General features: G+C 42.3%; 1 protein-coding gene across 1 annotated transcript; it reads left to right on the forward strand.

Moving 5' to 3' along the window:
- Window positions 1-9,800: 9,800 nt before the first annotated feature.
- FGF6 (fibroblast growth factor 6) lies at window positions 9,801-13,630 on the forward strand (the record flags this gene model as incomplete). The annotated part of the gene is made up of 3 exons (XM_084617550.1): window positions 9,801-10,155; window positions 11,047-11,150; window positions 13,454-13,630. The coding sequence occupies exons 1-3, from the start codon at window positions 9,816-9,818 to the stop codon at window positions 13,628-13,630; spliced, it is 621 nt and encodes a 206-aa protein (XP_084473676.1). The 5' UTR covers window positions 9,801-9,815.
- Window positions 13,631-14,539: the final 909 nt, after the last annotated feature.

Consider the following 14,539-nt stretch of genomic DNA (forward strand, 5'->3'; position numbering starts at 1 on the left):
AAGCTATGCCTTATGGAAAAAACCCTACTGATTACCTCCTCCTGGAAACTCCAGATCAAAGACCCCTAAACTGTATAAAGGAGGGACTAAACTTTTCATGACTCTGTTAGTTCAGAACTGAGGCTGTTATGAACTTGCAAGCATTTGTGCTAGAGCCCATGCTGGAGATAGTTTTTGGGGGGATGATCTCTGGTAAGCTTATTAGTAGGTGTCTAGATTCTTTTAATGGTTTCTCTGTAATGCTTAAACCTTAAGAATAAATATGCTTACACAGAAAGTGTTTTTGGTTTATAACAGTGGCAACTGCACTGTTAACTATCTCTAAGGAGAAAGCCAGGCAGACTATGCTGGTGAATTCACAGTATAATCAGGGAGTTGTGCAGCCTGGAAATGCCCTGGTCAGGAAGCAGGGAAACAGGTCTCCAGCTAAGAGAAGTCACAGCCAGGGGAGCTGGAAGCCTTCGCGTGGGTGCCCTTGCTGGACTATGAAGGGGAATACAGATACAGTTGCCCTGAACTGTAACGCGCGATTACTCCCACTCCAAAAAATAAATAAAAAAAATTACAAAGCATTAGCTGAGTTCAGGAGAACTCATCACATGCTTAAGCACCCTGCTGAACTGGGGCCTTAGGTATTGTACTAACTTGAACATATCTTTGATCCACAATCTTTATTTTTTTAAGTCACCTATAACCCTTATAATTTGTGAGAGTTTGTTTTGCCTTCTGCCTGCTCTGATCTTTCCTCTGCATCATTTTGTAGATCTATTTAGTTCCCACCTTATGTCCAGGATTAATTGTTCTCTCCTTATCGTATTTGAAAAAATCCTTTCCCCCTACTCTTCGGCTATTGTTAGCTCATTCTGCTTTTGACCTGCCCTTACCTTTCTTCTGTAAACTTTAAATGACTGTACATTTTTGCTTTATTCCTGCCCTAGTTCTCCATTTCCCTTACAGGGTTTTTCTTATTCTTTGATCTTTGAGCCAATCCCTTGTGAAACTGCACTAGCCACTTCTAGTGTGCAGTTTTCTTCAACAATGGAATCTCCCATTCCTAGCTCCTTCCAGGTTCATGCAATTTAATACTTCCTCTTATCACAACAGGATCATGTTTCTTAATTCCCACAAATCTGCTTTCTCAAAATGCAATAGCCCACTGCTGCTGCATTCTAGGGACCCATTCTTTAGAATACTGAATTGAAGAGCCTGTGGGTATGTGCACCCACCTTACCTATTCGTCTTTTGAGTTCTCAGTTAATTTGCTGCTTGCTTTTGATAAGATGTAGATGCAAAGGTAATTTCTCCTCTGGGTAATCTTTATTTTCTGTGTCAAAGTTGTCCTCTGATTAAATGAAGAACCCCTTTATCCTCCATGATGTATTACCTTTGTTACTCACAGATATCAGGAACAATCCCCAAGAGAAATAATCCTGCAATTTCTAGCAACTTGATAATAAATCATGGATATTTTCATTCTGACTCTTCTTCAGTGCTTGGGGTAGGGAGGTCTGTACCAAATACTTATTACTGTTACTCCTTTGTTATTGTATCCTAACCCACAGTGTTTAACTTCTACTGTCTTCAGTAACAGATTGTAGCTCAGTGGCTACAAATATTTTGTGACATAGTGCCCCAGTACCTCTTTCCCCCTTCTTATGTATGGTACTTAACTAACGGTCAATACTGATATGTCATATGTGAATCGCTGCTGCTGGTCTCAGTTATACTCTCTAGACATCAGCTACACTACCTCTCCACCACACTACCTCTCCACCTTCTCTCTTTTCATTCTGGGAAGTGTGTGTCAGAGCATAAGAACAGAAGAATGGTGAGGCTGGGTCAGACCAAAGGTCCATCTAGCCCAGTATCCTGTCTGCCGACAGTGGCCAATGCCAGGTGCCCCAGAGGGAATGAACAGAACAGGTAATCCTCAAGTGATCCATCTCCTGTTGCCCATTCCTAGCTTCTGACAAACAGAGGGACACCATCCCTGTCCATCCTGGCTAATAGTCGTTGATGGACCTATCCTCCATGAATTTATCTAGTTCTTTTTTGAACCCTGTTATCGTCTGATAGACTATATAGAGCAGTGGGAGTTATGTGAATTTGAAGCTTTCAATTAACAAACTGCCTCCTTTGAATCCAAGAGAATGATAACCTACTTGTTCTATCTGATCCAAACTGTTGCCTTCTCACCACAGAATCTGTCCTCGTGCTGGGCCAATCCAAACTGCTTTTCTCTGTGCTCTCAGCCCTATCCAGGAGCTGATCACTAGCATTAGTCTTCCTCTTCCTTCATTCATGCTTGGCACTTAAAACATCCTAGCAAGGGCCACCTGCAGCAGTCCGAATTGTACTTATTTCCTCAGAAAAAAGAACAGGAGTACTTGTGGCACCTTAGGGACTAACAAATTTATTAGAGCATAAGCTTTTGTGAGCTACAGCTCACTTCATCGGATGCATACAGTGGTGGAAATGGCCCACCTTGATTATCACTACAAAAGGTCCTCCCACCCCAGCCCCGCTCTCCTGGTGGTAATAGCTCACCTTTCTTGATCACTCTTATTACACTCTGTATGGTAAAACCCATTGTTTCATGTTCTCTGTGTATATAAAATCTCCCCACTATATTTTCCACTGTATGCATCCAATGAAGTGAGCTGAAGCTCACGAAAGCTTATGTTCAAATAAATTGGTTAGTCTCTAAGGTGCCACAAGTCCTCCTTTTCTTTTTACGGATACAGACTAACACGGCTGCTACTCTGAAACCTGTCTTTATTTCCTCAGGTCACTGAAATCAACATTGGGGTTCTATCCAATCTCTCCCCTGTATATCCCTGGTTCCCATGGGAGGTCTATAATCCTGAACTCCCCTAACATTCCTCAGGATAGCCTCTACCCTGCTCGTTACATCTCTTGTCCTGGTGCCCAGGAATCATATACTATTCCTGTTCTCTTGCTCACAAAAGGAAGAGGAGAAGCAAGTAGAACAGCTGAATTGCTGCCGTCACCTCTGAAAGCTCATGCTATTTGTTTTAGCCCACAGGGCTGACAAAAACATAGATCTCTTTTGAAGCAGCCCCGAGTCAAGTCGTCATTCAGCTGATGCCTTTTCTGTTTAACTGGATGTAATTCTGGTGGTGAAGGAAAATGGTCTTTGGCCATTTTTCCAAACAACTGTCTGAGATCATATCCTAAAGTTTACTAGTTGTCTAGTAATGAGATTATATTATAATTTACTAACTTGTTGAGAAGGGACTCAGAAGTCATCACTTACTCGTGTAGGTCCAGATTCAGTAAATCACTTAACTGTGCTCCAATTCCATTTGATCAGTAAGAATTGTAAGGAGTTTTACACAAAGACTGAAGTAAAAGAAAAAAGGCAGACCCCAACTTTGGGCTAATCTGACGTTTTGGATCAGCTGGACAGCTCAAACTGACACTCCCTAGATTTGTATCCTTAGGGGTTAGGAGCAGGGCATGTTCACTGGTGGTCCCTTCAGTCTGGAATTTGCTTCACCCATGTATATTGAACATTAGGACATGTTTTACAGACTCTCTGTTTATTCAGGCTCTCTTTGAGGGGGTGGGTTGAGTTACTGTTTTCACGCATAAGCACACTGTGTAAACTGTGTGGGGGGGCGGGGGGGGAATGACAAAAAAAGACACCCAAGGAAGAGCCATGATGTTATCCAGACACTGCCCTTGACAGTGTAAGCACCTGGATGAGTCTGAGCTGTGCCCTGCTGAGTCAGATCAGAAGGACGTGGAAGTTTCATGGTTGCTGTAAGAAAAAGAAATGGGGAAGTCGACACTTTTGGCCAGCAGGTGGAATCTAACTGGAACAGAGACTTATTCATATTTGTTAGAAGCCATCGGAAATGGGAAAGGTTGGGGAGTCTTGTTTTTCCTGTTCCTTGCTATGTTCCTAATTCTGTTCTAGCTCTCCAGCACTTCAGATACATTCTGTCACAGGCTCAAGGGCACGTATGTAAGGTGTTAAATCTTCGCTCCATAGCTCCCCTTGCACTGGTAACATTCATTTGGGGCTTTTAACGTAGAAATGTATTAGCTATAACAAGAAGCCCAATGTTTAAGAAACCTTGGTGTAGGTCACTTGAGCTAGTCTGCAATCCTCCTGTGCTTTTAAAATTGTCCACCCCTCTACTAACCAACACTGCAGCACAAAACAAAAGGAAAGGTACAAATTTAGGGCCTTTGGCAACTGACAATTTCCCCGCTCTAGCACAGCATAAGAAGGTAAAACACATGCCTGCCCAATCATGTAGAAGAGGAATAAGGCTTACTCTTGCAATGTACGTTTCACCCTTCAGAAAGTGGATTCTTAAAATTTTGTTCAGAAAAAAAGATTTACATATTCACAGATGTCGTTACTGGACAGATTAGAGAGCTTCCAAGCCAGGCACTACTCCTTTGAACGCTGTTGACCCATCATCAGAATTTTCAAAGTAACTGACTAGTAAACCCATTTACTTCTGCACTTCCAAAGCATGTTGCTGGACATGGAATGTTCTGCAATCTCCTTCTCGCTTTTAAATTTGGAGAGGCAAAGCATGTTGAAGATCCCCACTATGACTCAAAGACTACTCAATTTCACATGGAATGATACACCCCCATCTCTGTGGGCAAATGGCATGATAGGCTGGGGTTTTCAAAGATGCCTGAGGAAATTTGGCTCCCAGCTCCTACTGAATATGATGAGAGTTGAACAGTCTTAGGTACCTTTGAAATTCCCAGCCATATTAGTTAAACCCAAAGTGTGAGGTGGGTTTGCTTTTCCTCATATCCAAGATTAATATTGTGTGGCTCAGTTGAAAGTAGCAGTCTAATGATATGCTGAAAACCCCTGAGACTTGGGTTCAAATAGAACAAGACTGTACTGCTAACATTCTCCTTAACGATCAACTCCTGCTCCCTAAATACCAGAGATATAAGGAGTTTCACTCCCACTCACCAATAAGTGTGACTAAGGTATCTTGGATACAGTACCACGGCCAGGCATCCTGCTACATTCCCTTCCCCTTTAGCTCTTATTAAATACACAAAGGCATTTCACTAGCATAGCAGAAGGGTTAGAGCAGTAGGAAACGGCAAGACTAAAATGAGGGGATCAACTTTATGGCACCCCCATATTATCTCTCTGAGCTTCTGGCCTTCGGTACTGTTCTTTTGGCAAAGAATGAGACAAGCAAAACAGCACCAGGTAGTGATACTCTACAAATACTTTGTAAATCCCAGTTAGTAGCAAAAAGCACAATCTCTCTGGGATTCACAACCCTCTACTAAATGATATGAACAAAGACACGGACCTACAGAATAAGTTGTTAGGAAAAAATTTAAACAAGTAATGGAAAGACGTGAGGCAAAGAGCCAAATTTACATGTACTCGCATACAAAAGTGGTCCATTACAAGATAATGTACTAATGGTACATGACACCAATATGACTGTGACAAATATATGGCACACTAGCCTGACAGCTGCTGGCATAACTGTGTGGGGACTGGCTTTCTTCTTCAGATGTGATGGGAATGTCCAATCACCACTAAATTTTCAAAATCTTGCCATCTTCTACACTGAAGATCTGATTTCCCACCAACTGTCCTGGGTCCCTTTCATGTTCCTTTAAAAGGAAAGAGGAAGGTAAATAATCGCAGATCTCTTGGTAATGGCCAAGGGTATCCTATCAGAGCCTTACAAAATTGCCATGAAAATGTGCCAGCTGTGGCTCAAAAATCCAGTTACTTGCTCTTTATTATGAAGACTGATGATAATGGAGGGGGAAATACTTTAAAAAACCCTATTATTCAAAAATGCCCTGACCTGCCAAAAATAATTACCTACCCAAGTAACTGACAAAAAGTTTTGAAGATGCCCTCACAGTCATATTGCAAAAAAGAGGAGCAACCAACACTCAGGTGTTGGATAGCCATTGTATGAGATGCTTTTGGTATCATTGTATGAGCCATTGTATGAGATGCTTTTGGTAAATACTGACATTCCTTAAGCACGGATAGGTGAGTGACTATCTAAAAAATTTGGCTTCCAATTTTAGAGATTGGTTTATGGAACTGAGCACCCAGATTTTTCAGCAAAGACATTAGATTCACGCTTTTTCTATCAACGATTCTTCCAGTAGCACCATTGTTCCTGTTGCAACTGGAAAGTGGAGACATATCAAAAAACAATCCAAGTTAAGCTTATTTCATGTCACTCAGTAGCTCCTGTCTGCTTGGTAGCATTGGCCAGATGGGTGCTTACACAGAGTGGGTGCAATTACTGGTGCTGGCTGCTGTCTCGATTTTTTTGGGGAGGAGGGTAGGAATGAGGAACAGTCAATGTTTTGTTCTCATACTGTACAAATCCTTTCATAATGGGCAAACCCAAGAGACAAAATGTAGGAGTAGAGAGGCAGTGTGGGTTACTGAGCAGGGCTGTAGCTGCGGAGTCAGGAGATTTGAGTTGTGCCACTGACCTACTGTACTAAGTATATATGAGAGAGGGTGTGTATGTTGTGTGTTAGCAGACCAGATGCGCTAAAGATGCAACAGGCTGTGTAAAATGCACTTCCCTTTGACAGCCTTGCACTGGCCGACAGAATCGCCCTTCAGTATTTCCATTGCTATCCTCCTTTGGGTGTCATCCAAGCTCCGTTACCATTGAGAGGAAGCACTGAATCAATCCTTGCATCAGCTGCCTTTGCTATGCCCCCTTCCCGGGCAGCATTAGCTGCCTTTGCCTCCCAGCTCCCAGGCTGCAGATGCCTTGCACCACAGCAACTTTCTCTCCTGGAGGACTTCCCGCCACCAGGTTCCTGTGCCAGGATTTAAATTGGTATAAACCTGGGGTGAGTATTGCCCAGCAACTATAAAATGTCGGAGCTAAATTCTGCTCTCACCTCTGTGTGAATCCACAGAAGCCAATACCAGGGTAACCGAGATTAGGATTTTGGCTCATAACCTGGAGGTTAATAGTTGTATGGGAAATACAACGGTAAACTGTGTTTCATAAATATGAATGAAAGCTTTTGTGGCAGCCTATAAGGAGTAAAAGGTTTCCTAACACTGCTGTTGGTGTGGAAGCTGTTGTGTTTGACACTTGCACTGCTTCAAGTCAGCAAAGACAAGCACAAAGCAATTTTTGAAGTGTGTGTAGTCCCCTCCTGCAGTGGTAGAGTCAACTTATTCCTCCCTCCTCTCTGGCTTCCTTTGGGATCCGCGATTGCTGGGTTCTCCATGTGCCTTCTCTTCCTTCCCTCAGCGAGCAGGGAGAGGTGGTATCTCCACCTGCTGCTGGAAGCCAACCCACTGTAGCCAACTCCCCTACCACAAATGCTGCCTGTCTGGGCAGTTCCATCTGTATGCAGGCTATCCTGGGATTGCAGTTGCTTGCCCTGGTGTATCATTCAGGTACCCAATCCAGTAACTTCTTCTCTTCTTCTCTGTCCCAGTCTTTACTACCAATCTGGGTTTCACACATGCGCTGGGCAAGCAATTTCAGTTTCTCAGCCTCTGCTTCTGTGCTGCTTTCTTCCTGTGCACGTGACTGGGAATTTGCTCCATCCAAGCCCCACAATAATAAGGGACTTTCAATGAAACGGGCTCCTAAATCATTTTGAAAATGGGATTTAGCAGCCTAAGTCAGTGAAATGCTCTGAAAACTTTATTCTGCATCAGAGTACTACACTCTGCTGCTTGAATTCCCTAGACAACCTTGAAAATGGATCTGTATTGCTGTGTTCCAAAGATGCTTTATTTTCCAATATTGTACTGAAATACTGTCATCTAAGACCATTGTTGGAGAGTGGCAACTGGTCTTGGGCCTTAAGATCTCAAGGAAGTAAAGGCTGATTCAGGTAAATTTTCCACCAGCTTGGTATCGGTAGAATTTAAGTGCTATTCTGGTGGCTTCTCTCCCAACAGGAGTATAATTCCTCTCCAGTTTCTCAGGGTACAAGACTCAACTTCTCACTGCGGTCTAGCAAACCACCTGAGATCACAGCCCCTTCTCCAGTAAGAGAGACATCACAAGGCAAGATTAGAAGTAAAGCAGAGTCAAAGGCACCCTCTACAGAAGACAGAGTGTTTAGCTGCTTTAGCTACTTCTTGGCATTTTCCTGACCAGTCCCAATGTTTACCTTTCTATACAAGTTCGGTCAGGCTGTAATGTCATGCTTTTCTGTGATGCTATAATTTTCTAGACTATTTTACTAATGCCAGGAAATCTGCACAATCCAGTGACCAAAAACCCCTATATAGGAGTTGTTCAGGGCCCACACTTCAATTCCTGCCTTAGCCGCAGTGGGGGCACTGAGAGGCAGTAGGCCTTGCCCATCAGCTGGGGTACATGTAAGTTTCATCCCTCGACTCAGTGTGGGAGGAGAGGTGGGGGGAGTTACCTGCATAACACTTTATTCAGGCAAGTGACCTAGCCCTTCTGGACCAGATCTTCAGCCCCTCTTAAGCTTAAAGTGGACTAAAAGCTGCTTTAAGGGAGCACCTCAAGGTTCCCTTAGTGAAGGGGAATCCTCAGCTGGCATAACCAGTCCTGTGCAATCTGCTCCTGGCACAGCCTCTTCCCTTGGGCAGGGAGCCTTCCAGGGTGGGTGGGGGCGCTAGGGCTTGAGCGCAATGCACTCCACTGATTCTGCCAGCATAGTGACCCTTTGGTAGTTATTTGCCAGAGAAAGTTGGAGATGCCCTGATGGTTCTCTAGCTTGTTGCAGGGGCCTGTTCAGCCACAGACTGCCTCCAGAACTGGGGGCAGGGGACAGAAAGGTGGTGGAAAGCCACTTATGTCTCATCCCCTTCTCCAACAAGTGCACTGAGTGCTGCTCCGCAGCACCTGAGGATTTAGCCCACAGCGTCTGTATTTTTACCCCTGTATAAAATAGGGAGAACAATCACCATGAGCAAAATCCAAATCATACTTTAAGATCCCACGGGCACATAGAGCTTGGTAAGGAAATATCATTCTCTGCATTTTAGAGGCAAGAAAACAGAGGCTCGGAGACGTTCAGTGACGTACCTGGGAGTCGCAGTAAATCCACCCCCACAAATGGAAGTTGCCTTACAGACACAGGTCTGCTATTTGCACTCAGATGATTCAGGGTGAGGTGCCTTGGATTTGTTAGGTGCTTAAAGAAATACAAACATAGCCATTTATTACCTATTCTCCCAAACGTTGCCTTGATCTACCTGAGCTATCCTATTGTAAATTCAATGAATGTCCTGCGGAGGAAGTGGCTGGCAAGGTTTCTGTTACTCCCTAGTCCACAACTGTTTTTGCACCTTCTGTTCTAAATAAGGAAGCCTGCAAGATATCTGACTATCCAACCAATTTGTCCTCTTTGCATTCAGCAACCCCTGCCGACCATCCAACGAAACTTCATTCCTGCCTCATATATTGGATGACAGCATTCGTCCAACCTCAGCCAGCCCAGGAGAAGAAAGTAGGTTAGTGTTACAGCCATGGTGAGTTTACCTTTGGCAAGCTGTTGATGTCACAGTGATGCTGCAGGGTAGAACAGCCTCCAAACTATAAAGATAGGTCAATCCAGTATATTGAGGCTGCCCACCAGACAGCAGGAGCTACAAAACATGGTCCCCACCAGTGAGAGTTCTGCTGGCCTGTCTCTGTTCCCAACCCAACTGCTCTCAGGCTTTAGTTTCATGTCAGCAATCTTCATCTGCCTTCCAAAAATAAGCCTGTGCCACCATGCGGAAGGGAGAAAAACAAGAAGGGCGGTATTTTTAGGGCCATTAATTCTGACCACGTGCCCGAGAGGTGAACCGGATGGCCATTGCACAAAGACTTCTCATCACTATGTCCTGTGAAGCCAGCGTTCACTGGACGTTGCCTGCTTTTGTTCTCTTGGGTTTTCTGGCTGGGATTGTTTCATCGTATCCAGTTGTAAGCAGAACTAATGGCACATTGCTGGAGAGAGGATGGGAGTCTCTGTTGTCCAGGTCCATTGCTGGGATGTCAGGAGAGAAATCAGATGTGAACTGGGAGAGTGACTATTTGCTAGGAATCAAGAGGCAGCGGAGGCTTTACTGCAATGTGGGCATCGGGTTTCACCTTCAAATCCTCCCAGATGGAAGGATAAGCGGTGTTCATAATGAAAACCAATACAGTGAGTTGCATCAAGAAATGAAATAGAATAGATGTCACTTAATTGCGGTGATCTCTAGTAATTACCCTGCGTAGGACACAAATGTTACTGCTTGATATTCTTAGTCTAAACTACATCTGTTGCCTTTTAAAAGTCTCCAGGATCAATCAGCACTAGAAACCTCCAGGCTGAAACATGTCATGAATGCTTGGACAAAATTAGATACCAACTTATTTTTACTCTGCTTTACTTTACAGAGTAGAAAAGACTAACCAGTTTGCAAACTTTTTTTCTGATGCATTTTTTCACTCATGCATTTTTGCTCAGTATTTGAATCTTGAGGTTTTCAATTCACTCAGCATATTAGCATGACTTCTGAATAGCAGTTTGCTAGCAGTTTAAGGACGTGAAGGATTTGAAAGGGCACAACTAATCCACATTTATTAGCATTGCCATTGTTTTTAATCTGCAAGATTAAAAGAAAGGTATTTTTAACTATTTATTTGAATTTCTTGTAAAGTGCAATTTACAAAACCATTTGCAACTAAAAGATTATGGTGAGTTTCATGACGCAACCCCCCATTTCTTGTGGCAAGAATGACAGTATTGAATAGTCAATGGCTATGATTAACTAATTAGGAATTATTCCCAAATTCTATAGGACTTTATAGTTTAACAGGGATGAAACCAACAGGATTCTATAGCAAGTGAATAGGATTTTATAAATGTTATTCTAAAAACCTACAGAATTTAATAAAGAATGTGATACCCTGTATATTTTTGGAATTTCATAGTAGGGATAATAGGAAGATTTTAAGTTCTGTAGGACATTCTCATAAGGGTTTTAATAATTATATTGTTAATTTCCTTTGACTGAGCATTATAAGAGTAAACTTTTTTCTGTTTATTTAGGTCTTTTAGAAATATCAACTGTGGAGCGAGGTGTTGTTAGCCTGTTTGGGGTGAAAAGTGCTCTCTTTGTAGCAATGAACAACAAAGGGAGGTTATATGGAACGGTGAGTACAAGTGCAAGTTTATTTTTCAAGTCTTAAACATTGGACGTGACACTATTATTAAGAAGTCTTGGGTATCTTTTTCCCTCCATTTAAAAACTGAGATCACAAGTGGAGAAAACAGTCTTTCAATTATTGCAGTGAGCCTTCTGGACATACTGTCATCCAAGATAGTCAGTGCAGCAACTGGCATGATGTCCGTGATGGTTACTGTAAAGCATTTCAGCATGATTGTACAAGGGGCACCTCAGAAATATGAATATGTCAAAAAAGGGGCAATGATCAATAAATGACTTTTCTGTCTACATGTCTTGCAAACCCTTTCTAGCACAGGTAAGCCTTGTTTTGTCAAGAGTTCTGTTAGGGTAGGAGAGAGGGCACACATTTTCCTGGGCAAAAATCCATTGCAGAGGGTGGGGACCACTGGTGAGTAAGAAAAACCCCATGAGATTCCTCAACTGGAGTTGCTTTCAAAGTTCTTTTACATGGGGAAAACCTGGTTGGACTCACAGAATAAGCAGGAAGTTTGGTCCCAGAATCCACAAATACCGAGGGACACATGGACATCAGGAAATCTCCCAGAAGCCTGCTTTATAGCATCAGGCCCAAAGGGGGAAAAAAAATACTCATTGCCACTAACAACATTGTTCATCATTATATAATTGGTTGAACAGCCGAAGAGTTGTGACAGGGGTTAGTGATTGCTGAATGCAGTTTAACTTTCACATCCAGTGTTCCAGTTTTCCTGTCTTAAACTATTTTTTGTTTTGAAATTTAAGATAATTATAGTTTAAAAAAAAAGGGATCAAATTGGAAACAAAGTATTTCAGCTGACCCAAACAAAAGGTGTTTCTTTTAATTTTCAGTTTGTGAATATTTTTCAAACTTCACCCACTTGTCCTGATCCAGGAGGGAAAACTGTTCTGATATCTGGAAAATTTGGAGGGGACAGGAAAACCTTTTCCCTATCCAGCTCTAATGAATGGTCTAGCTCCAAATAAAGAATAGAGTTTGCTGAAAATTTCTTTTGTGCACAAACAACTGAGTTGTTTCCTTGGAAAAAGTTGTCACTTCAAGAAAACTTTTTGGTTCTTTAAATAAAACATTAAACGATGGCCAGATCCTGGAACCTTTACTGACATGAACGATTCTTAAACATGCAAATAATCCCAATAGGACAACTCAAGGCCACAAAGCAGTAATGTACGTACACACACACACACACACACACACACCTTTAAGCATGCAAATAGTACCATGTGCTGGATTGAGACCTGTTTAGAGACTGCTGGATCAGGCCTGCCCCAGAGTCCTGCCTCTTTTTCCCTCCTACCCCCCCCCTTTTTTTAAACTGTTTCAATTCAACCCCACTAAAAAACTTTTAAAAGACAATTTAGAAAACAATAATAGTTGAATATTTTCCATTGCAAAACCATCCTTGGTTAAAACCTGTGAGACTTTGGATAGATTTGTTCCAAAAATATCTGATCAGAAAAGCATGAACTGAAAACATTACAGCATCAGTGTTAGTGGCATTACATATACAGGACATTTGATCTCATGGAATCATTTTCGTTTGTCCTTTCACACAATAATGCAGCCGCTTTTGCCAACCAAACATTTTGATGTCTGTTTGCATGTGTACTTATTACAGTATGTGAAGTAATAAAAAGTTCCCCATGCAAATATATGGAAGCCAATTCCTCAGATTTAAGTGACCCAGCATGCAAAACATACAAGCACTCTCATAACTGAGAACTCTTAGGTGGTGTGTTTGATCCTGTACAATTTAAATCAGATTTTAAAAAAAAGGATTTAGAACCAATTTGGGATCTGATCCTGCAAAACCCTTATTAAACCACATAGTTCTCACTCAGTGGGACTGTTCATGTGAAAAAGGGTTGCAGGATTTCTGGCAGGTAACATTATTCCTCTATAAATGACAAATAATTTTTTGTGGGGTGGGCGGGGGGGGAATAAATCCATGTCATGTATACAGCAAATTAGTGTGACAATGGTGCAAAGAATGATTTACAGAGACAATTAAGAAATCCCTGATTTAGTATGAATTAACTTGTTAATGGGGGTCAAGAAGCACATAGTCCATTATCTGAACAGATGGCATTAGCGTGCATCTGACACTGAATAGTGCTGAAGGAGTTTTATTGTTGGACACAGACGCTACGGCACCACCTGTTGCATACCACAACAGGTTCTTCTGCTGCACAAATAAGAAGAAGAAAAATCACTTGGGTCTTTTAAAAGTATTTATGGCAACTGCTTTGTTCCTTTTGTTTTTCCTCCAGGCAATTTTTCAGGATGAATGCAAATTCAAAGAAACCCTGCTGCCCAATAACTACAATGCATATGAATCTAGTGCTTACCAAGGGGCTTACATAGCGCTCAGCAAACACGGGAGGGTGAAAAAAGGAAACAAAGTCTCTCCTGCGATGACAGTGACACATTTTTTGCCCAGAATATGAAAACAAATACAACATATTAAACCACAGGAAAAAATATCTATTTCGTTTTGCACATGTGAATAATCTCCCAGGTAAAGTATTTATGCCGTTTGTGGATATATGTATATTTGGATAGAGAAGTTTGTATTAGATCCATTACACAGTATATGCTGCTGCTCTTGTACTCAGTGTACACAAATTACGTCTGGGTGAACGCACCTGAACTGGTGCTATACAGAGAGAGAGAAAAAAAATGCAACCCTGACTGAAGGGCAACAAGTATCTGGAACTTGTAGAGCAGCCACAGATACTTTTTGTTGTTGTTGTTTGATTTTAAATTACCTCACATAGTAGCCTTTTGATTGAGAGTTTTTATCAATACATACAATGGGCCAAATCCTCAGCTGGATGGACTTCAATGGAGCTACACCAGTTTACACCATCTGAGGATCTCCCCTAACCCCCATATAAATAGTGCTGAATCCCAAAGTCCTCACTCAGTTTTACTCACTAGGGCCCACAAATGGTTCCACGTGAGCAAACTTGTTTGCCGACAAAATCCCACTGAAGTCAGTGGTGACTCCACAAGGGCCTAAGGCTCCGCCCACGTGGACGTCTCTGCAGGATGAGAAACAAAAGTCAGTTTGCCTGAACCCTGCTCTTCATTTAAAATTTAGATTGACCTAGTTATATTGCTGGGGGTGGCGGGGGAAAGGTGTGAAAAATTCACACACCCCTGAGCACCGTTGTTATCCCAGCCTCTAACCCCTGCTGAAGATGTGGCTAGGTTGACGGAAGAATTCTTTCATCATCTTAGCTACTGCCACTCGGAGAGGTAGGTTACCTACAGCAACAGAAGACCCCCTTCTAGCAACATAGGAAGAGTTTATACTATGGCACCACATCAAGACTGTTCAGGCCCATCTTGTA

This window comes from Lepidochelys olivacea (genome assembly GCF_965140295.1).
Source record: "Lepidochelys olivacea isolate rLepOli2 genome assembly, chromosome: 1".
Taxonomy (NCBI): domain Eukaryota; kingdom Metazoa; phylum Chordata; order Testudines; family Cheloniidae; genus Lepidochelys; species Lepidochelys olivacea.